Genomic DNA, 24,828 nt, shown 5'->3' on the forward strand with positions numbered 1-24,828 from the left:
ATTCCGATAATATTTCCGATTCAGACAATATTTCCGTTTCCGGCAATATTTCCGATTCCGGCAATATTTCTATTTCCGATAATATTTTCCGATACGTACCATGTTTCCGTTTCCGGTAACATCTACGACTTGGATAATATTTATATTTCCGATACGATCCATGTTTCCGTTTCCGGCAATATCATCGTTTCCGGAGTATTCATTTCTTGCCTGTGACGATCTCAGCTCCCACTGAAACCAAGATCCGTCGATTCCGAATATCCATAGATGGAGTATTTAATGCCATTAAATACTTGATCCGTTTACGTACTATTTGTATGACCCTACGGGTTCAGTCAAGAGTAAGCTGTGGATTAATATCATTAATTCCACTTGAACTGAAGCGGCCTCTAGCTAGGCATTCAGCTCACTTGATCTCACTGAATTATTAACTTGTTAATTAATACTGAACCGCATTTATTAGACTTAACATTGAATGCATACTTTGACCAAGGACATTATTTCCTTCAGTCTCCCACTTGTCCTTAGGGACAAGTGTGCATTTCCTAATTCCTTTGTCGCTCGATGCTTGCTCTTGAACATAAGGTAAGAGTTTTCATCCCTAGGAAAAAGTTTGTTTGTTTGCTTTTTTTTTCTATACGACAAGATTTGATATGTTTTACGGTTACTTATGATAATTAATCTGTATTTGATTTGTGTAAGTCACATGAATACCATATATTCTTTTTGCCGCAATTGTTCACTTCTTAATGGAAATATTTACTTCTTCATGCGCAATTGTCTTGGTGTATAAGCCAAAATATGGTCTCTAATTAATAAGTAAAACCATTCGCAATTGTGCCGCAATAACTTATCTTAGTCTCCGTTTGCTTTTGCATGAAAATCATCAAGTTTATCTATGTTGAGTATCATTCCGTATCATATTACTCCGTAATTAAGTATTGCATATGGGAAGGATTCCAATTTATTATATTCTTAGTTTCATATGAAGTTATGAATGATTTGTTTTGGATCAAAATAAAGCTATAGTCATAAGAGGTTAATTTGATAGTTTTAAACTTTAATCATTGAAGCATGTGGGTTTAATAAATTCTCTATATATACGTAATGTTTTTCTAGTGTCAGTATGATACTTGCAACAAAGCTAAGTCATGTGGTACTTAATATTTATCACAATGCACTACGGTATATGGTTACATACAATTTTTGAGCACTTTTGTACAACCATTAGCTTGTATAGTGAATTATATCAAACCTGGTAGAAATTGAATGTACAGTACTATTTATCATGGTTGTTAGATGTTGAAAAATACTTAGATGCAAAATGATTTGGTGAAACAAAAGAGGAAATAAAGGGACATGTCATTATAAGGCCAAAACTATGACATTTATTTGTCTTCACCTCCACGAAGTCACAAAACTGAATATCTGACTATTAAAGACCCTTGACGGTAAAAGATCCACAAGTACTTTTGAATAATCTAAAGGAGAGGTATGACCACCAGAAAACTGCAATATTACCTAAGTTCGTTATGACTGGTTACATTTAAGACTACAAGACTTAAAGTCTGTAACTCAATATAACTCAGCTATGTTCAGAATGACTTCACAGTTGAAATCATGTGAGGAGAAAATCATTGATGCAAAAATGATGGAGAAAACCTATTCTAACTTTCACTCAAATAAGTTGTCCTGCAGACGCAATACAGTGAAAAGAGATTAAGAAATATTTTGAACTTATATCTTGTCTCCTTGTGGCTAGAAAAAAAAAACGAGCTATTGATTAAAAATTAAGATTCACGTCCAACTGGTCCTGCTACATTCCCTGAAGCGAATGTGACATCACATAATGGGAAAGAAAAAAAAAACCACCCATAAAAGTGGCCGAGGACGTGGTCATGGACGTGGACGTGGATACGAATATGGTCGTGTTTGAGGCCGAGATGGTTCTCTCAATAACTCATATCCCCACCAGAAGTGGGACAAAGATGTCAACAAACAAGAACAAGATAAAAATGGTACTTGACCAATGTATGTTACCGCTATGGAGAAAAAGGGTATTGGTCTACCAAAACAAGTAGAATTTATAATAGAATTTACTAGATAATATTGAAGAACTTAAATATGTGGTCTTGCTCTTCTCTGAAGAATATTATTTATCAAGGGTGTTATATGTTGAAATGCGAATATACCCTTGACTGTTGTATACAAGTTAAAATAGGTCCGCCAACCTTTTGGAGAAGTACAAGAAAATATGACCTAGAAAACTATAATAGTTTCTAAATCTTGTTGTCAAGATACCCTTTATATCTTTCATAAAACTAGTGTGGTCCTGTAGACACGATAATTGTGAGAAATATTCAATAGAGTTTTTAATTAGTTCATATATTGTCTTTTGGGTGAATGAACAAAATAAAGAAATCCTGAATACCATGATCATGTTCAACTAGGTAAATCATTCCCAGAAGTGAATGAGAAATTGTATGACTAGAAATAATAAAGATAATGTCAATAGTCATGATCGAGAATGTGAAAGTAAAATAAATTATACTCATGGAGGAATAAATGAGTATGAATGTAATTTCAAAATACACATAATGGTGTATAAAGATAATCAAAACATATGTCTAGTAGACATTGTAGCGTGATCTCCGAACCAAATTTATAAATAAATACATGCACGTATTAGGGGGATATAGCTCTCAACATAACAAAATTAGTAGTATATGATCAAGATTATAATACAACGATAATGAATTTGGTACAAATATGTGTTCATATCTTATGGACTCGCTTTATAAGCATGAGTACAAGATTACATTATGTAGATGTATACATTTGTGATATGTACCAAAGTTGTAATGGATACTCTTGAAGAGTACAAACTATCTTCCATAAGTTTTGTTTAGATTGTCTTGCCGTTATAATTGAGACACCAGTTTATGTCGTTATATCACATCATAATATGTTCAAATTATAGTATTCTATAATTACAGTTATCACTTTGAGAAGATAACCAGCAGTTATCGAATGAAATATTTTATATGATATTATATAGGCATGATGTGATAATCCAGGCCATCCGGGTTTAAGAACACCCGTTATGAGAATTTGAAAATTCTTACCAAATAAAATTTTATGTGCTGACACTCCCTCATATGTTGTATATATTCAAAGGCATGACAAAATGATGAGGTTGAGTTGTATTTGAATCGAAATATAATGGATCGATTGAGAAAATAAATACAAGAGATATTAATGATTTAAAAAAAATTGTATAATGATAGGTGATTTGAAGTTTACCGTGATAGTAAGTGGCCTGAAGTTCACCAGAATGGTAGTAGGTGACTTGAAGATCACCAATAAGTTTACAAGTATTTTGTGATTGATTTAAGTATCATAAATAAACATCATAAATCTCTTGATCGGGGCAATCATACGTCAGTACGAAAAGAGAAAATATGAAGAAAAAACAACTGCATATTATATCTACTCCCCATAATCAATGTTGATCTCCAGAAGAGAACAAAAGTATGTAATATTTATCAAAATACACGTTGAAAAGTGTATTATTTAATTGGTGAAATTTTTTATGCCCCATAACATATTGAAAATATTTTCCCAACTTAGGGGGAGACGAGCAAGAATAAGTTGGCAAAATTGAAAGATAATAAATTGATCCCCATATGAGTAAGTGTACATGCCAGCTTTATGTCCTCGAAGTATGTTTGGACATAAATATCTATGACTTGATTGTGTTAAATTGTTACATGTTCAAAGGCATAAAGGTGTATGATAGTCATAGTGCTCGATGTTACATATAGTAAGTGTTGAGAAATATATATCTTGCCAATATTTATTTAAATCTCTACACCTGAAGTGTAGATTATATATATGGTTCCAACATAGTGATTATATGAAAATGATGGCAAGATAATGCAGTTGATGATGTTATTGAAAAGAAAGAAAACACTAATATATAGTGTATGAAATACCCTTGAAGTGGTATAGATATCTGAACTATAATAGATGGCCCATGAGAAAAGATGAGTGTTACCTATTAAATAAGTATTCAGATATCATTGATGAATAGCATGCGAAGTATATGTTGAAGAATTTTGATGATACCGGTAGATGATGGAACCGAATATAATGCATATGCGAGAAATAATGGATTTTGAACATGGGATCGTAAATCTATGTCTATTTCGACGTAATCATAACTATAATGATTAAATGAGCTCATGGACCTGAAGTCCAATAAGATATGGATTCGAATATCCACACTGTACAGTGTTTTGCATTTTGAGTCTTACATTCATATTCATGCGTAGTTAATATGTAAATGCATCATTCATCATACATTTAGTTTGTTTTGTGTTTTATCATGATTGATTTTCATTTATCAAGTTATATATGTTTCAAAATTATTATGATGTCATATATGAATATGCATCCAAAGAATGGTAAGACGGATTTGCAACTTTATGAATATTATAAGAGGAGTTTCTTACTCCAATGGGCGAATAGTTGCGAAAGAAGTATATATATATAATATTGATTTAATAGCATGTTATGAATCATGCAATAAGAAGAGTTCCTGAAGAACTTATACTCGATGTTCTTACACATCTAGCCCGTTAAGTTTTACATATGAATGTCATAACATTGATCAAATATTATCTAAACTCTTGAAGAGTGTTTTTGAACTGTCGTATCAACCAGTAGTTTGAGTACTTGAGAATTATGAAATATACATATTAGTTTATTTACGGAAGAATTCTTGTACAAATATGAGTTGATTCAAAATTTTAAGATAAGAGTATGTAATGTCCTTACATTGAGTTTATTTTATGGTCCAAAAGAACCATAAATTACATTATACCATTATTTGGACAGTGATATTATTATTTATCATGTATTATCATGAAAGTATGACTAGAGAAATTTTGATCAACATTGATGATTACTACTACTTATAACCTCCAGAAGAAGGTTTATATATATGTCCAATATTTAAGGATACATTTTGTAATATTATGTACAAGAAAATATATTTATTTCAGGTATTATTGTCAAAAGTCTGGTTATATAAATACTCACCTAGTGCATACAAGTGAACGTTTGAAAATACAGGATATGTTTTTACATGTGGTGGTACTACCATTTCTTGGTGTTCCATGAAGCAAACTATTGCAGCTACTTCTTCTAACCATGCAGAAATTTTAGCTATCCACGAAGCTAGTCGTGAATGTGTATGGTTAAGGTCTGTAATTCAACATATACGAGAAGATTGTGGCATATCCACAGGGAAAGAAGCTCAAACAGTTATGTATGAAGATAATGCAGCATGCATTGCACAACTCAAGGATGGATACATCAAAGGTGATAGAACAAAGCACATTTTACCAAAATTCTTCTTCACCCATGATCTGCAGAAGAATGGTGATGTACAGGTTCTGCAGATTCGTTCAAGTGAAAATTTGGCAGACCTATTTACCAAGGCGCTTCCAACTGCTACTTTCAAGAAATTAGTTTGCCAGATTGGATTGCGTCGTATCAAAGATCTCAAGTAATGTAATCATGAGGGGGAGTAGATGCGCGCTGCACTCTTTTTCCCTTAACCATGGTTTTTTCCCACTGGGTTTTCCTGGTAAGGTTTTTAATGAGGCAGCATCGTTCGCGCATTAGGAAATATTTTATTTTAAGAGAGAAAATTTATTTTTGTATAATGGACATCCAAGGGGGAGTGTTATGAAATATAATATGGATGCCCATTGCCCCCCATTAGTATTTCCGGAATATTCTAGGGTTCAATCAAACCCTAACTATTGTATCCTATATATACCCAGTATTATATGGAATAATGGACACAACCCTATTCTCTCTCTTTATCTCTCCTGTTTATTCACAACAATTATAAGATTATAAATTCAGCATTATTGACATTTTAACAGTAAATAACCTCAATCGCCAGTCTAACGGAGATTAATCTGAATAGAAGTCAAAACTGAAACACAGATAAAACACAAATAAAAGGTAGAAGAAAATAGAAAAAAATAGAAAACGAAAATACTTCAATCATGAGAATACTAATCAAAACTAAAACATGCATAACAGGCCTTAGAGGTAAATGGGCAGAGAAAAAATTAACATTAATTGTCACTTTCTTAATCCCAACTTCCAATACTCTAATACAGCATTCAAATTGACATCTCAAGCCCAAGATTGAAGTTTTGAAATAACAAAAATGTAACGATTAAAGAACATAAATACTCACATATGGAGATGTAGCGAATTTTGTTTACAACTTTACATCCATAACAGAGGGGAATACCATAAATCCTTCACCCTTGAGCACAAATTAGTTAAACAAAAAAACACAAATTCGAACGAAATTCGAAAATGTAAAATTCAGAAAAGGGAAAAAATATACCATAAAGCCCAATTGATTAAGAAATTTGGCGAAACTGTTCACAAATTATTGCCAAAAGAACCATGAATTAACCTCAAATGCTTTTTCTGGACCGAAAATTCAGAATTGGAGGATTGTGGGAAAAGAAAAGTCAAATGTAGAAGTGAAATTGAATTAGGCAAGGGATTAGAAGTAGAGACATCTGAAAATTAAAGAGAAGTTTGATCTATAATGGAATGAAACAAATCATGAAAGTGTGATTCGTGGGTATGTAAGGAGAAACGACAGCGGGGTGCCTGCGAAGTGTCGTATGAGCAATAGAGCGTCGTTTGAGTTTTTGAGGATTAAAGAAAAAATGTGGAATGTCAAAAAGGGCCACATGGCGCTCTATATGGGTTTTAAACTTCCCTGCTATTAAATATTAGAATAGATTATATATAATTCGTATAATGAATTTGTTTAATTATAGGAGGTTTATTATCAACAAAATATTTAGGATTTATAATGAAAACTAATAATATTTTTCCTTAATTAAAATATTTATTTAGTTATTTTTTTAATTAAAAGAGAGGCGAATCAATAAGTGACATTTGTCATCACCACATTGATTTCCTCTCTTTTAGTATAATACTACCTCCGTTCCTAAAAGTTCTTTACGCTTTCCGTTTTAGTCCGTTCCTGAAAGTTCTTTACACTCCTACTTTATTCCATTTTTACTCTTATTTGGCCCACCATAACTTACCCACTCACAATACTTTAATATTAGTTTCCACCCACTCACATTGTTGGACAATTTATAGCCACTCATTTTTCATTTGTTACCCCACCATCACATGTTCACCAAAATTCCTTAATTACCGTGCAAATAGTAACCGTAAAGATCATTTAGGAACGGAGGTAGTATATAGATAGATTGACTAGTGTTAGTTACCGTCTCTTTTTCACCGATGTACGTTTGTCAGCGAATTTTTCTACATCCGCTTTAGGCATTGGCGTATTTTGTTAGTATTGTTTTTCTATATAAAAAAAAGGAAAATTCTTCTTTGCATCTTATTTATACACCTTTGTATAAACTAGTTGTTGGTCGGCGCGCTAACGCGCGCCGTCCCCCAAGTTAGCAAAAAAAAAAGGCTAAATTATTAGTCATAATAATTACAATTTGAAAGTTACTTTACAAGAAAAAACACTTGCTGTATAAGAAATCGAAAAGTGTAATTAAATACGTTTTTCATTTAATAGTCATTTTGAGCGTTGTATTCCATATAAAGCAAGCTACGAATTTTATCTCAACTTCAAACGTAACATATATGAAGTATCATTCTTACAAAAAAAACAAAATTAATAACTCCTACCAATCTTGAGAAATATAGCAGAAGAACACGAATCAAAACATTACACAGAGAACAAAGATTTTGACAACAAAATAACATTCAACTTTTGATGCTTGTTGCTTTTTTTATAAGCAATGATCATGATCTTTATGGAAGTTCCTGTTGCAACACAAGTTTAATAGAATTCAGTTAAAATCAAATCAAAGACAATTCATGACTAATTTCATAGATACAACTATGAAAATTTAAATACTACGAGAGATAATGGAGCTTTCTTTCTTCCCTACTTTTTTTTACCTTAGGTAAGTTTCTACTACTTCTAGACCTAGAAAACCCACCAGTTATTCTCAAGTGACAATGGCACTGAAATAAACTAAATGATAGGATTAGAAAAGAGTACCTGCTGTTGTAGTCATAAAAGTATAAAACTCTTTTAATTCCACCTCATCACCTTCATCATCACCATAACACTTTGCTATGTGCTTCCTAACTGCTCAAGCTGCTAAATGGTTGACATCTCTCATTGTAGTACAAGCATAAGAATCCCATTTCACCTAACATATATAGGCAGATAAATGTACGAATTAGACGACATAGAATGAACTACTTGCGTAATGCCTTCAGAAAGTTGCAGTTGCTTGTTACCTTCCCAAAACATGTAAGGAAGCCATTCAGATGTTTTAAAAACTCACCTGGGTGTTTTTTGTGTCTCTAGATGACAATATAAAATTATTCTTCTCCATACGTTGGTGGACATGCGCTTATATAGCAGGTGACAAAGCCTCGTTTCTTGCAATAATCAAGGTATCCAACCTGAGATAAAAAAATAAGACAGAATAGCAAGCATAAAACAACTCAACAAGCCTACTACCTCAAAAACAAGCAGCTGCCGCGGCTATTTTCCCACTTTTCTATTTCGTGTTGACCTCACAAACAGGAAGTCATGCTAAACAGTTTTATATGGCTTAAAATCAACCACTATACTGATACAAAAATGTCAGACTTTAAGGAAGCCAACGAAAAGAGCATTAATAAGCGGCATAGAGCTATAAATCTAATCCATGCAATACACAAACTTGTAAACAGCACACTTCAGTAGAAAAATTTTGGAGGAACTCATTTGCAGTGAGTAATATATATTTCAGACTATAATATGCTTAAAATAACCAACTAAAAGTAAAAGAAAAGTACCTTTAAGTGGTCAAGTTTAGCATTTACTGGTACTTTTGAAGATCTTGCAAATAATAGATACTTTTGATACTTTAATTCTTCATCATTGGGGTGTTGCGACGACTTCAAGGATCAGTACCAGTAATTGAAGTTTCTTCTTCCTCCTTTTCGTCAGTATTTTTGTTCTTTTCTGTATGACTGAGCTTTGTAATTGCTGAAACGCAGATTCGATGTACACAAGGTTAACGATGATTTGATGAAAATTCAACCAAAAATTGAACAGAAATGACAGTCGTTTTCCCACTCTTTCGCATGAATTTAATTACCTGTTCTTCTCTCCAAATTCATCCAGGGAACTGAAGAAATCGATCGATTTTGAGGTAAACAGCTGTAATAATTGAAGAAATGTAAACATAATTAGTCGGATTTTAATCAGAAATGCTATGAATTCGTTAGCCAAAAATTGATTTAACAAAAAAAGCTTCAAATTTTCCAATTGTTCAATCGTCCAAATAACCCACACATTTTAATCTTTTTGATGATTATTACAAGTTTTATTACAGGTTTTAACTCTTTATATTCCGAATGTGAAATAAATCCTAATTACAGACGATCGATCAAGTAATCCCAACCAATCAACTTCAGACCACCATTACTAATTACAGGCTGAATTATTAAAAGAAAGAGAAAGAATTACCTTGATGAAACCAATTTCCTGATGATCCAAGGATACTGAAAAGGAGAGAGAAAAGTTGAGTAAAAAAATAGCTGAGCACAGACTATTCATAGCCTCATACGGAGTAGGTGCTTACTACTTAAGTACCACATTATTTTGGACAAACTGACGCTAATTTGACCATCCCAATTCTTATAGGCATTTGAAAGAAAATCATGCATCAAGAGAAGTATACAAATACATCCTGCACTTAATGTAAGTAGGCCGTTACATTTACATGCATAATCTTTCCCTGCACTATGTTTGGATAAGAGGACATATGGAGCGAGTATACAGAAAGAAAGGGGAAGGGAAAGACACGGGAACATATCGTCCGACTGGGAAAAAAGACTGACCTCAACGTATGAAGGCCATAGATTCAAGAGTTATTTATAGTCCGACGTAATCACATTGCCAACTTCAACTGTTGACAATCCAATTTTTTTTATTTTCATCCAGAACTACCTAAGTAATAAACAATACAACGTGCATCCGATCCGCGATCCGCCTATGGTAGCCAATAAGAAAAGAGCTCAACTGAATTGTACCAAATTTCTATCCATTACAGAAAAGTGTCCTTCTAACTCATAATTATGAAAAAGGATTTCAGGTTTTCTATGAAGAAATTCTGCTTTGTTTTTTTTCTTTTTGGTGTGAGAATTTCTGCTTTGTTGTTGCTGCAGCTCTATGCTTCTTATTGCTGCCTGACTTTGAGTATAGAAATGTAGTCAGGTAGATCAAAGGTAAAGACCTCAGCCTAAACACAAGAGTTGTAGGAAAGCCAAAATCTAATTGGAAATCTCAACAGCAAGATCATATCCTTGTCGGGTCATTACATTTACATGCATGATCTCCCTAGCTCCCAGGCTCCACCAAGACTTGGTAACAAAATGCCAGACACTCATAACACAGTTCAATATGTGGAAAATGAAGGTTTAACTCAAATATAAAGCTCATCGACAGTTCAATTTGATATCGCTCTCAAGCGAGTTCTCAAGAGATTGAGGATGCTAGGAGACAATTTCAACAAGGAAAGGACCCAAGAAGCAGGTTAATTTGCTGAGGAGTCAACTTAAAAGTATTACTTGACAGGGAAAGTCGAAAAACATGAGTGGGATTCTCTCTTCAGAAGCAAGCATTGAAGTCGAGTTGAGATAAGGGTATACAATCAAAATTATTCTGGTTTTTTGTATATCATCTTTCCAATGGATAGGAGGAGATTAAAACAGGGACAAATGGTGAGGAGGTTCTACTGCAGATTCTCAGGATACCGTGACAGACTGACAACTATGAGGTTGGAGATATTGAGTGTTGTCAGTGAATTGGCTCGGCATACTTTACTTGCATCTTTCGAGGTGATATTGGAAAGACTATCAGAAAGAAGTCAAGAACTGCATGTTGCTGATAGATATTGATCATGCTGATGGTACCTGTTAGTCAAAGTTAAAGAATCATGTAAGAACACGATCAACTTTGCGAAAGAAAACTTCATTGGTAAATGTTAGGAGTAGCAAGGTAAGAAATCGAAAATGGCTAACCTTTGGCCTAGGATCTTTAGTCATGTGGTTTTTAGGACTGAAGTAACAGGTGCCTGTAAACAAATGATCTCCAAGCTCACACAAAAGCTTCCTGAGTTCTGTTGGATTGAGTTTCGGTGATTTCTCTTTCTTCACCAAAACTGTTTCCTGCCCACCCTTGCCTCTCTCTATTGTCAAATTCCCCGTCCTCTCTCTATTGTAAATTGCCCCTGCCTCTCTCTACTGCCAAATTGCCCCAGCCTCTCAAAGCTATCCCCGGCACTTTGACAAGCATACACGTTGAAGTTCAATGGAAGGGACCTTAAGATCCCAGGACCTTTTGCGACCCACTGCTGGGGCTGAACATTTTGGCCAGAGAATCCCGAATGATAGTTAATCTCAGGGGGTGCAGCAGGTTTGGAATGTCAGAGACTCTCATAGCATAAATATCCAAATCAACTGATCGATTCTTGAGCCTAAAGTGAACCACTCTTTGAGATATATAACTTTCATGAAGAAAATAAACGGTAAAAATGGCAGCAATGGTGAGAAAAAGGGACAAAGATGTTCTAGCAAAAGTAGTGATTTCGGGCAGAATCTGGTGGTGGATTTGGAAAGTTCTGACCTTGCTTGGCGTTACTTCTAACTTATCTCTCATGTTTTATCTGGTCAACATGATGGCATATCATCAAAGCCTTATTTCAAACTTTCGGCCTTCTATCTTCACTAACATAAATAATATCAACAAATTTATGAAACAAATTATCCAGAATTGCATACAAATCTGATGTGTTGTCTTCGTCAAGTATCTCCAACAATTTCATAAGGTCACCCTTTTTATGATCTATGATTTTCTCATATGGGTGCTAGGACCTATTTCCAACACTAAACTATTAATTTTCTCGCATAAACTATAGTTTTCCGCCTACTAAACTACTGATTAACAACTTATTTCACCACTTAAACTCCATTGAAACTTGATCTAAAGCTCTATTAATCTTAATACTAAACATTGTTGAGCTCTTAAATTCACATAAGACCACTTATAACCCCTTTCTAGCCGTTTAACACAAAAAAAAAAAAAATCACATCGCATTCATTAGATTAAAACAACTTAAATTTGAGGCTATTAAATGCTTATGACAAGTCTCTTTTGAATGGGAACTCCAACTATGTTGCCTCCGTCGATTTAGCAATCAGCTTTATACTGAACCTTGGAGATAAAAGATGACAAGATCTACCGAGATCAGATTGATAGAGAAAGATATTTGGAAATATTGGGATGAGGTTTGGCATACAAAGACTTCTAGAAAATTGCTCAAAACACATCAATTTCCATCAAACTGTACAAGCACATATTTGAAGTAAAATGTGTAGCGAAATAACTTCAAAAAACATGTCATACAACACAATTGCATATAGAACATCATAATCAACATTAGAGAAAGAGAAGACAATACCAGATGCTACAAAACGTTGGTACTTTTGGGGTTAGATTCTCTCTCTAAGGCTTTATATATATAACTTCTTTTGAAGCTGAGAAATTGATTCTGCAAAGTTGGAGTAGTTAGTTAACTTATTTGTTTACCTCGAAATAAAAGAGCTCAGTGGATACAAATCATTCTTGCTACTTTTAATTTCCATTTAACTTCACTTTGTGTTTCATAATCAGTACTTACAAGGTCTACTCTCAAATTCTCAATGGCCTTGCTGACTTCTCACATGTAAGTAGCAAGGAAAGTTAATGATCACAATCAACAGAAGCAGAAAACCTCTCAAACTTAATCCAGAATTTCTAAGTAATAGAAATTCATTTTGAGAAAACATAAAAGATGCAAAATTAAAAAAACATATATAGAAACTCTTAAAAGGAAAATCACTATGCTGCAAAAATAGCCTATATAAGCATTACGGAATGCCACATGTTTAGATACCTTTGCGAGAAGTGTTTTCCCAGTACCAGGTTCTCCATAAAGAATGACTCCCTTGGGAGGTTTAACCAATGTCTTCATAGAGTTCAGGATGAGTCAATGGTAGCTCAACTGCTTCTTTGATCTCTTGTATTTGAGGATCCAAGCCCCCAATATCAGCAAATGACTCTAACGGAGCCTTCTCAACTTTCATGACAGATACCTCAACTTCATCTTGAAGTAAACCAACAACAGAAAGAACCTGCAAAAATTGGCAAACTTACATTTTCAGGGTAAAAAGCATTAAAGTTTCTGAAATTTAGCTATTGCATAACTTGTCCGACAATAATTTCAGGAAGACCCCATTTCTGCTATAAAGGCAAAAAAAATCAAATACACGGACGAATAGGACACAGATGAAGCAAACAGAAAAAGAGTATTCGGAAACTTAAATCAACTCAGGGTCCCATAATTTTAGAATGTAGAATGAACCAAATTTCTTTTGTATTCCACAGTTAAGAAGATTTTCATACTGATGGAGAAAAGAATTATTCCCAACACTCGATCAATCTTCTCTATCATTAAACAAAAATACAGAGTACCATAATCAAATGACAGTAAACGATCCTTTAACAACAGAACAGTGAGCCACTAACCATCTTCTGATGTATAGGCTGAAGTCTGAACTACTTGCTCAAATAGCTCAATCCCAGATCAACTTTTATATTACCCCAAGACCTCTAAAACCAACACCAATAAAAACGTTTGGATACACTACTTTACCCTTGCAAAAACAGAGATACTGTTTCCAGATTACACTAAACTAAAGACGGGTATAGATACCATTCCAAACAGAGTATACCCATATGTACCTAATCAAACAAACCAACAAAATCACTCCAAATTAAATTAACCTAATCTACACAATTCAAACTAATTACCAACAAAACCCTGATTACCAACCATTTCTTACACTAAATTAAATTCAAGAAACAAAAAATAAATTAAAAGAGAGAAAAATTACCTTGCGAACCAAGTCAAGAAGCTCAGCACCATCTTTTGAATCACAAACATCTTATTGTTGGCTGCCATCAAAAAATCAACAAAAAAAAAATCGAATAATGTCAGAAAAGAGAGATCGAAGAAAATGGTGAAAACCGAGAAATAGGACGAATTGATAGTGAGTAGAGAGAGGAGAGGTAATGAAACGAAATCCATAGTCCCGGATCATCCTTACTTTGAAATACTACAAAAAAAACAGCCCGTTTAGTATGGAAACTCGCCAGGAAAAACCAATCAAAGTCATATAAATCATGAAAAAACAAATGGCTGACCCTCCATGGGAGATGGTCATACAGAATCCCATCAACAATCAACAAATATAGCTTAAAATCGCATCAAATTGATCAAAATATCGCGAAGATCTGACCTTTTCTGAAGAATTGAAACCCTAATTTGCAAAAACTTCAGAAGTTCATCCCCTTTGTAAATTTCGATTAGAAATTGATAATTAGAAGTGAGAATGGTTTGGTAGTTCATGGAGTGAATTATGAAAAAGGAAGATGAAAGCTTAAACCCTAGAAATAATGGCCTGGGGAAGTGTTTGTAGAGAGAATGAGGAGAGAGGGAAAAGATCTGAATATCAGGGACTCAAGGAGAGATAGGCAAGGAAAGAGAGGCAAGGGACTGAGGGAGAGTGAAACACGAGATTAGGGTTCAACGTTGAGGATGGCAAAAACGAAATTGTGAAGGAAGTAGAGGGCAGTTCCGTCACTACACTATTGGATGAATAGCATAAATCAACTCCTCACTTTTAAAGGTTGTAAGATTAGATTCCAATCGTTTTTTAAAAGAAAAGAGAAACTTTTTCCCATCTTATTTACATACTCCAATATTTAAATATCAATGTGAAAAATAAAGCGCATGAAATTTCCGACGGGCAAAATACAGCATAAAATATTTAATTTTCGGGTCTCAAATTAATGTGAGGTTCAAAACAACGTAACTTATGCGAGAAAGGAGGGATTGTCATAAAAATGTGATTTGTGTGATTTCATGCTTGTCAATGCACTATGTTAACCATTAATATAATATCTCATTATACTTTTGAAAAAATTATAAAATTTTGATAATTTAAAATTATATTTCGAGACGAATTAACAAGATCCCACATGAATATCAATTATTAAAAAATGGAGGAAGTATAACGCTTGGACAGTACCATGAATTGGTATAGTATTCACAAGGTAAGTGATATGAATCATGATCCTTGCAAACAAAGTAGCCCCGACTTATATTTCCTTTTCCTGAGATTACTGTTTAGTGTGCTTAGCATATGTTATGTTAAAAAGAAAAGAAAAAAAAGAAGGGATTGTCAATGCTTTAGGAAATCTGATATATTAATGCAAAACAAATTATAAATATAGAGTAGTTAATTATCTAGCTTGGAAGATTTGTTGATCAGATGCACTCTAGTTTGCCAAGAATTGTTGTTTTTTGTCAAAAGGTTGCACAATTGAAATTGAACAACCTATGAGTTATTATAAACTTAGCCTAAGGGGGATGAAGGGTCTCCGATCCTAAACTTGCACCTTAACAACAACAACAACAACAAAAGGAAAAAGGAAAAAGGAAAAAGGAAAAAGGAAAAAGGAAAAACGAAAAACGGAAAAGCAATGAAAAACCCTTAAAGTAAAAGCATGAAAAGCCTAGCTATGGCTCCTCCAAAAGGCTGTTAACAATGTTGAGGGTGGGTTGAAGAACTTGAGTCTCCCAGATGGTTGACCAATTCTTGGATCCTTGGAGTAATGCCATAAACGATTTAGTAGCATCTAATCTCTTAATATCCCAGCCTCTTTGTTTGAGAAACTTGATCTTTTCCATTTGTGCTTTAGCTAGCTTACAAGTATTCTCTTTCATTAAATTCACAGCCTTGTCATATAAATCCTTCTGCTTTTGATCCCCCTTCGATGAAGGCATCTCATTTCCGTACCTTGAAACATACTCTTTGAATTCTGGCACACCGATAGACTTGGTGAGCCCAACGTTAGGTTCCAAGTGAAGCATGTCATACTGGTGAAACTTAGCCAACTCGTTCAGACCTCCTGAATCAATCATGTCATCAACCCGCTTCTTAATATATTCATCTAACACTGGCAATGAAACATCAATCCAAATGAGGCAACAATTATACCTCAACTCAGAACAGACTTGTGCACCCGATTCTGAAAATACATTCAAGTCTTTGTTAAATTCATTAGCCAGAAGTGCATACACAAATGAGTTTGACCCACCTACAACAATAGGTAGGTTACCACGACCACTAATTTCTGATATTATAGACGAAGCACGAGATCGAAATTCAGCAGCACTTAACTCAGGATGTATCACTGAATCAATGTTGCCAAGTAAATGATGAGGAACACCAAGTTGTTCCTCCAACGTTATTTTGTTTGTGGTTATGTCAAGTCCTTTATAGACTTGGATTTTATCACTGTTGATGATTTCAGAGGGGTAACGGCTCGCCACTTCCACTGAAAGTCGAGACTTTCCGGAAGCCGTAGGGGCCATTATCACCACCACTTTCTCTTTTGGCAACTCCATTGGCATTATTGCTTATTGCTTATTGCTTATTGCTTATTGCTTATGAATCAATGAGAGACAAGTTCAGAAAGAGCAATGACTGTACAATTATGTACAAGAGGTATCCATTATATATACTCATTCTACGATTTGTTATAGTTTGGAAGCTTTAGTTTCATTCCATAAATACAAGATATCTTTCATATAATTCCTTTTATTTATATCTATGATATTCTCTATGATTCTATATCTATGATTCCATATCATCTTTGAAGCTCCGATTCCACTCATTTATTATTGGACATGATTCTGTATAGTGACCTAACTATGGAAATTTGCAAACCCATTGATTTTGGTAGATTCCTAAATCTTATACTCCTTAATATCTTCTAGGATTCCAAATCAAATATTCACTTAATTTTGCCAAAAATATAAAGAAAAACAGAAATAATATATGCATTGCATAAAAACAAAGATTACTTACTCAATTTAAAATTTGCCATAACAATAATGAATCATACTTGATCATGTCTTATGAACAAAGATTTGAGATTTTTCCGATCCATATGTTCTTTTTGGTAAGTAAAGTATAATTCACACCAAATAACATTCACGACCTAAGATCTTCAAAGAGGAGAAACTTAATTACGACTTAAAATCTCCCAAAAAAGGGACAAGCCACTAATTAAGGTACATGTATGTAAACCATACATCTTTTTACATTTTACTCTCATACGAGGAGATGTACAACATGCAAGAGGGATCATTAACGGGCATTAATATATCCTTGGATACACTTGTGCACCTGGAATTTTCTCATGTTTAAGAATAAATTTCACCTCCTTGGTAGTTTTTCCTTGTTAAAAATGATGATACAGAAATGAAAAAAATAATAAAAAATGATTTGAGACTTTGAAGAAATAAAACCAAAATCTAATAAATTATAACTGAAGAAGGTAATTAAATTAAGTAGCCTTGTTTACAGTAATAATTCAAGTAGCTAGTCTATAGTCTATGCTATACTACGGTACTACTTACTTATAAGATACTCCGTACATATATTTATGGTTGTTTTTTTTCCCCCATAATTTGAGTAGTTGAATATACATTACTAAGAATTAATAAAAAAGTGATGAAACTTTAGAGGCCTCTACTCTGTAGTGTTGAACCTCCAATAATAAACATAATCCTTAGACAAACATAGCATTTTGACAACGTGACAAAACGCATTCACCGTATTCTTTTTCCCATTAGTCTCCCATTGAATCCTGACCCAACAAGAAAATCCATTACTCGATACGGGCAACCCGGAATCCGATAATTGTAGCATGACTTCACCGCTGATCCTTGTACCTGAACACATTGAATCGAGCCAGGGGCATTCTGGCTGTCCAACGAGCTCCTTATAAGCCGAGTTGACCATCCTGACCTTGTTGTTTCGATCGGATAATACAGCTGGCATTGCCTCTTCTTCCGCTGTTGCCTCTACTTGTTGAGGTGCTTTTACGATTACTCGAGCTTCCGGATCGTCAGTGATGGCCCCTACTATACTAATGGTGGACCCTACTGGCCTCACTGGCCGCGGCGATATCACACAAGTTTTATTGCTTCCCGTACTCTGCACTTGTAACTGCAGCTGTAAATCTCTTTCCTCAAGAGAATTAATCTCCAATGCAGCTGTGTTCAAATCAATTGCCTTCGACAATGGACATGATGACAAAAGAGGAAGCTCAACCACATTATCGTTATTACTATTATTATTATTATTATTATTATTATTATTATTATTATTATTATTATTGTTATCAGTGTAAAGTCCAAATGTTTGGACAGACAAGTTGTGAGCAGAAGATGGAAAATGAGTAGGAGAGCATAAGCCCATAAAAGTAGTCGGTTCTCTCCTACCCAAATGCGGTTGCACTAACAATTGTTGTTGTTGCTTCCTCAGCAAGGCTGCCGCTGCAGCCGGAGAAAGCGCCGAGTTTCGACCCCGCTTACGAGTGCGAGTCGGACGGGCTTGGAGATGAGACCACATGTTTCTTAAATAAGGCGATTGCCGGAACTTCTCAGGAACCGATGGACCATCATAAGCGTTGTTACTGTTACCATTTCCATTATTGTTGGTTGAATCACCAGGAATCTCTGGTTTTGGTGCTATTGGCCTATACCTTGACATTATCTCATCCGTTTTTGATGAATAGGGTAGATTTAACGCTTGAATCATCTTCTTCTTTTTTTAAAAAAAATTAATTTGGGTATTGCAATTTGATGATGAAAAGGGGCAGCCAGGGTTAACTAGGGAGCAAGAGTTGGTGGGTAGTATATAACAGGATGGTTAGCCAATAGGAGAAAGGCAACATGAAGTAAGGATACAGGAGGGACTGACACGTGTAAGGGTGCGGTGGGTACGTGTTAGAGTGGCTAAACAATAAGGACATGTGGGACTTAAAGCCTCTAAGTGGGTCCATGCATATTAACACCTATCAGCTGCTGTTGCTGCTACAATGTTTCCTCCTCTCTCTATTATCTACTCCGTATAATCTAAATTTACTATCAATGGCCTGTCAGAGTGGTGATTGAGGCTCGATCTGTTTGGCACGTCATTTTGGGCATCTTAAATGATAAGGTGCTAAAATTTTAAGTCACCTTAAATTATTAGAGTTGTTTGTCAAGCACCTTAAATAGAAAATAAGATTTTGAAATTGACTTAAATTGAGACGTTACTCAAAGTAACGTTTCAATTTAAGGTCCTTAAATTTTTCATGTATTGTAGCTTCAAATTTTTATTTAAAATAATTATTTTATAAAATTCAGCTCCTTAAACTCTTAATTCTACCAAACAACTCATCTAATCAGGTACCTCATTAGTTTCAGCACCTTATCAGTTTCAGCTACAACCTTTCCAGTTTCAACTCTATTTCAGTTAGTTTTGCCAAACATAGCCTGAGGCTGAATATGATAGGAGCCCCTTGTTCGATCCCTCGTAATAATAAAATAACTAGTGTGTTGCCCGGATTTTGACTTTTATTCGGGTCTTTTTTTTTAATTATGTGCACGTGGAGATGGTGTCATCATCAAATTACGGTGGTGACATAAGATTAGTGGCCGATCAACAACCTCCCAGATCTAAGCCCCACATCCAAAAATCTAAACAAAGTCGGATCATTTTCTTCAAAGTAATAACTGTACATTTATAAATTAAATAATCATTCCTTTTTTGCATTCACTTTTATTCAATGTATTGTTTATTGTAAAAAGAATATATTTGCTTATATAAAAAGATATTACATAAGTTGTAGTTGGTTAAGATGGTAAGAAGTGTAACTTTTAACAAAGAGGTCTTGTGTTCGATCCTTGTCAGATGTTTTTTTTGGTTGTAATGAAATGTCATGATGCTAATTAGTGGTGACGTGGCGTAATAAGGAGAGATCTACGTGACACGTATACGTTCTTCAAAACGCTTTTTAATATATTAGTATAGATAGATTAAGAGGGAACTAATATCTATCCACCGAACACTCGCTCTAAAATTCAAATTAGCCCTAAAAGTAAACCCGGTGGTAACAATAGGAAAAAAAAAAAAAAAAAACTAAATCTACACCGTATTATTCCCTCTGTCCCTTAATACTCGACCTATTTTGACCGAACACGCTTGCCAATGCACAACTTTGACCACCAATTTCTTTAACTATATATTATAAAAACTTATAAAAATATTAATATATTGAAAAATATATATTAAGATGAAGCCAACAATATATTATATATTACGTAGTAACATTTATTTTCATATACTATAAATAAAATAGGGTCAAAGTGAATTATGTGAATAGTGTAAAAAGTCAAAACAAATCGAGTATTAAGGGAGGGGGGAGTATTACGGAGTATTATTCTGCGTATTCTTATTCATCAGCTTTGAAGTTTTCAAATCAGACTATCTCCTTTTTCTTCTATGGAATAATATTGGACTTGTTCGGGCCCCCTTGTGGGACCCACTTTTACAAAAATTACCAAAATACCCCTCTTAGGGAAAACTTAAAACCCTCAAACACAAACTCTCTAATGGGCTCAAACCAGAATTTCGAGGCCCATATCTTAGCCTCCAGCAGGCCCATGATTTCATACCCCTACCATTTGCTCATATTTACTGATAATGCCCTCCGGTATTACTATAAATATGACCCACTAATCATTACTCAGGTATGCAATTATTCCCAAACTCACTCTCTGACTACTTTCTCTCTCTAACAAGGACTGACTTGAGCGTCGGAGAGGGTTTTCTCGGGAACCCCCCCCCCCCCGAGCCAGTTTACGTTTGCTCCCTTTTGTAGGAAAACGACAGCCAATTGGAGGAAAATAACAGCCAGGTTGACGAGGCTTCCCTTATTTTCACACTTAGCAATTTCTTCGCAGAAACAGTTGGCGCCGTCTGTGGGGAAGTCAACTACAAGCCATGGTTAACACTCGACGAACCAGGCCACATTTCTCCTCTCATCGGTCAGAGTCCCATCCCAATTATGTGTTGATGCCTACTCCGCGCAACGGGGACAATCACGACGGTGATCAAGAGCATGAGAACCAAGAACCCCATGTTGAAGGTTGCCCTAAGAACTTGGTCACCAAAAAGGATCTGGAGCATATGGCTGCTCAATTCAATGAGGTTATCCGCGGTCTCCAAGGGGCGAGAGAAGGACCTTCGAAGAAGCAGCCAAACCGCCCTATCAGCTCACGGGTGAGCACTGCCTCTCATACCATCCATAGGGCACCGCCTCGAAGTGTGATGGACAGGCTAGGTGACAGGGGTGGGGCACAACCTCGCCCTCACCAATCAAGAGCCAGTCAAGATGCACGCCGGATAATTGAAGAAAGACAGCTGCACAGAGGAGACCTTGATGCTCGAGACCTCTTGCACAGGAGGCGCCTTGAACAAGCCAAAGAGGCCATCAGGAATGATAGGATCACCCGAGGTCTACCCCCCTCTAGTGCTAAGACCACTGCCTCCGCACGGGACCAACCCACTCCGTCAAGGCAAGTCGATCCAATCGAAGTCAGCTCCCGCGGGACATCTCCCAGGAGGCACTCGTCTCCCCCCACAAGGAGGCATCATTCACCCTCCCCCACAAGGAGACATCATTCACCTCCCAGCAGGGTCCGAGGTCACTCCCCTCGTTCTCGGCCAAGGGCCCGTTCACCCTCAAGGACAAAAAGGATCCCACCGATCCGCAAGCAAACATACTCACCTCCCCGAGAAAACAGAGAGAGACATACTTCACCAAGGGGAAGGTGGGGATCCCCCCGGCCAAGGGATGATGAGAGGCACAGGCATACCTCATCATTGCAAGAGGCTCTCACTCCCTTCTCCCAAGAAATAATGAACACCCCTCGCCGGGACAAAGTGAAGGTCCCTACCATCGAAGCTTTTGATGGAACTACTGACCCAGAAGAGCACATGGCTGCCTATGCAACCCAAATGAACGTCCAAACCGGGTATGGAGCTACTTGGTGCAGATACTTCCCTACCACCTTGAAGGGTCTGGCCCTTATATGGTTCAACAAGCACGTACCAAAGGGAAGCATCAAGAGCTACAGTGAGCTTGAAAAGGTTTTCATCAGCCAATTCGCGGCGGGTCGGAGGCACCAAAAGACAAGTGTCAACTTAATGGCAGTCAGACAGGGAGAGACGGAGACCCTTCGCAATTATATTAAGAGATTCAATGAAGAAGTCCTAAAGATACACAATCTCAAGGACGAAACCAAGTTCGCAGCCCTCTTGGCAGGTCTTCAGCTAGATAACTTCAAGTTTGAATGGATCAAGTCCGGGGTGTCCAACCTCGAGGAAGCAATGGAGAAGGCCCAAATGCACATTCAAGCCACAGATATTTGTAAGATCAATTGGGGTGGTGAGAGTCGAACAAGGAAAACACAAAAGCCAAGACCAAACGGCAACCACGACCAAACTCAGCCCTCCCTCAAAAAGTCAGTTGTGGTTGATGACCATGGTGAGGATCCGAGGTACAACCGCAATAGGCGGGAGATTTACCTTGATCTCAAAGGAAAAGACATCCTCCCTAAGCCACCTGCAATCCGTACGCCCGAAGCAAAGCGAGACAAGTCACTTTGGTGTGAGTTTCACCACGAGTGCGGGCACACCACAAAGAACTGTAGGGAGCTAAAAAAGGCACTGGATCACTTGACTGACAAGGGCAAGCTGAATAATTATTTAAGGAAGAATCCTCCCCAAAAAACAAAAGCCAAAGAAAAGGAGTCCCCTAGTGATGATACGGGAGACTACATTGGAGTGATAGTCGGAAGCTTAGCAACAAGCGGGTATGTGAGCAAGGCGAAGGATAGCTTATGGGCACTTGAACATCAAGTCCTAAAAGTGGCATCGGCTTCTCAAACAGCCCCGGTGATGACATTTCGTGGGAACACTAGCCACCCAATTCAAGAGTCCCATGACGATCCCTTGGTCATCGAGATGAAAGTCGCTAACTCAATGGTAGGGCGAGTGTTAGTGGATAGTGCATCATCCGCCGACATCATTATTCTAAGGTGTCTAGAAGGGCTCAAGTATTCCAAAGATGATCTAAAAACCATCTCTCAACCACTCATTGGGTTCAGAGGTCAAGCCGTCCATCCCCAAGGCACTATCAAGCTACCCGTCAGGTTGGGTCCCAAGAACAAAGGAAGGCGATTGCTAGTAGAATTTCTTGTCGTTGATATCTCCTTACCGTACAACATCATCTTAGGCCGGCCTCTGCTAAACAAAATAAAAGCCGGAATCTCTGTGTACCAACTTCTCATGCAGTTTGAGTTGGAAGATCGCACCGTGGGAAAAATCTTTGGGGATCAACAAGTGGGCAGACGATGCTATGTTAACAGCCTCAAGAGAGGGACAAGTACCCCCCAGCCACTGGCCAAGAAAGACAAGCCAGAAGAGACTCGAAAGTCCTAAAGACAAGCGTCTCTCTCGTCCATGGAACGCCGACAACCTTAGAAGGTTTTATGCTCAATCTCCTAAGCTTTATAGCTCACAGCCATAGTTTTCAATGATGAAAGTGGGGGTAAGATACATGTAAGCCCGCCATAGGCTAAATAACATTCCATCATTGTAAACGAATTTTCAATGTTTCAAGGCAATAGTAAAGAGCTCGGCGGATATTACTTAGGAATTTTTTTGTCTTTTTAGAATGTTGTAAAGTAGAAGCCAAACATTGGCCAAGCAAGTTCAGCATACATCAAAAGGAAAAGACAAGCCTAGTTCAGACACATGAACTCACTCTTATACTTAGCAAAATAATCTAAGTCATTTTCCAGAATGGTGCTTCATCGTTCGCCCAAGCATGGGGCTCATTAGCTCCTTTGGAGAACAACAGCCCATTCCCATACTTAGCAAAACTAGTTGTTGGCCGACGCGCTATCGCGCGCCGTCCCCCAAGGTAGGGAAAACGTATGGCATAGTTATTTTCATTAAAATATATCAAATATGTTTAATTAGTATTATAACCATGTATTTGTAGGAAAAAAAACTTTTTGTTTAAAGATTGCTAATAACATTTGTTTTGTAAGGGAGCTGAAATAAATTGTGTATCATGTTGCACACCTCCATATCCGACAAATAAGGATTTGAAATGATAAAAAGAATTACAAATATGCAAACACATGAGGTATATAAATAAGAAATCAGTTACAAAATTATGGGGCCATTATGCAAACTCATTGGAACTATGTATAGCAAACAACAACACACCAAGTTTACATAACCACTTTGGTTAAAACTTCACGGAGCAACAAACAGAACCAGCAACAGAACCAGGCTACCCCGCAACCCTGAACTAACTTTCACTGCCTCGGACCAGCAACCTTCATGCAAACCAGAACACAAAATCATCAGCACACTTCAGAGAATCAATTACCTGATCAAAGAAAGAAGGGTGTAATTAATATCTTGATTGCAAGATTTAACCTTTTAAACAAAATTTTACATTTTAAAAACCATCATTTTCAATAAACAATGATCCAAATAATAAAGTTCTCTCGCTCTGTCTCAAAGGCCACATTTTTATTCCGAAATTCCCCAAATAATAATAGGCCACTCCTCATATCTTGTAATGTCTGGTTATAAATTTCATATGTTTCTGTTACAATTTCCTAATATCATGGATGCTTCTTCTAACAAATACACTTA

At 36.2% G+C, this 24,828-nt stretch overlaps 2 protein-coding genes and 1 long non-coding RNA gene across 8 annotated transcripts; all 3 read right to left on the reverse strand.

The window, feature by feature from the left end:
• Window positions 1–7,610: 7,610 nt before the first annotated feature.
• On the reverse strand, window positions 7,611–14,784 carry LOC130470316 (uncharacterized). 6 transcript variants are annotated; one of them, XR_008930439.1, is made up of 11 exons: window positions 14,083–14,784; window positions 13,083–13,320; window positions 12,609–12,698; window positions 11,170–11,813; window positions 9,988–11,061; window positions 9,614–9,648; window positions 9,243–9,304; window positions 8,938–9,130; window positions 8,439–8,559; window positions 8,147–8,300; window positions 7,611–7,905 (listed from the first exon to the last, which is right to left on the reverse strand). It is a non-coding gene; the product is annotated as an uncharacterized lncRNA (long non-coding RNA). The 6 variants fall into 6 exon arrangements; XR_008930440.1 differs by lacking the exon at window positions 12,609–12,698 and having other exon boundaries at window positions 14,083–14,783; XR_008930437.1 differs by lacking the exons at window positions 9,988–11,061; window positions 11,170–11,813 and having other exon boundaries at window positions 14,083–14,304; window positions 14,488–14,777.
• A 415-nt stretch (window positions 14,785–15,199) lies between these two features.
• On the reverse strand, window positions 15,200–16,872 carry LOC110776590 (adenylate isopentenyltransferase 1, chloroplastic-like). Its single transcript, XM_021981145.2, has one exon. The coding sequence runs from the start codon at window positions 16,665–16,667 to the stop codon at window positions 15,771–15,773; it is 897 nt and encodes a 298-aa protein (XP_021836837.2). The 5' UTR covers window positions 16,668–16,872; the 3' UTR covers window positions 15,200–15,770.
• A 685-nt stretch (window positions 16,873–17,557) lies between these two features.
• LOC110776588 (uncharacterized) lies at window positions 17,558–19,006 on the reverse strand. The gene has a single exon (XM_056838030.1). The coding sequence runs from the start codon at window positions 18,862–18,864 to the stop codon at window positions 17,791–17,793; it is 1,074 nt and encodes a 357-aa protein (XP_056694008.1). The 5' UTR covers window positions 18,865–19,006; the 3' UTR covers window positions 17,558–17,790.
• Between the last annotated feature and the right edge of the window lie 5,822 nt (window positions 19,007–24,828).

This window comes from Spinacia oleracea, chromosome 3 (assembly GCF_020520425.1).
Source record: "Spinacia oleracea cultivar Varoflay chromosome 3, BTI_SOV_V1, whole genome shotgun sequence".
Taxonomy (NCBI): Eukaryota; Viridiplantae; Streptophyta; class Magnoliopsida; order Caryophyllales; family Amaranthaceae; genus Spinacia; species Spinacia oleracea.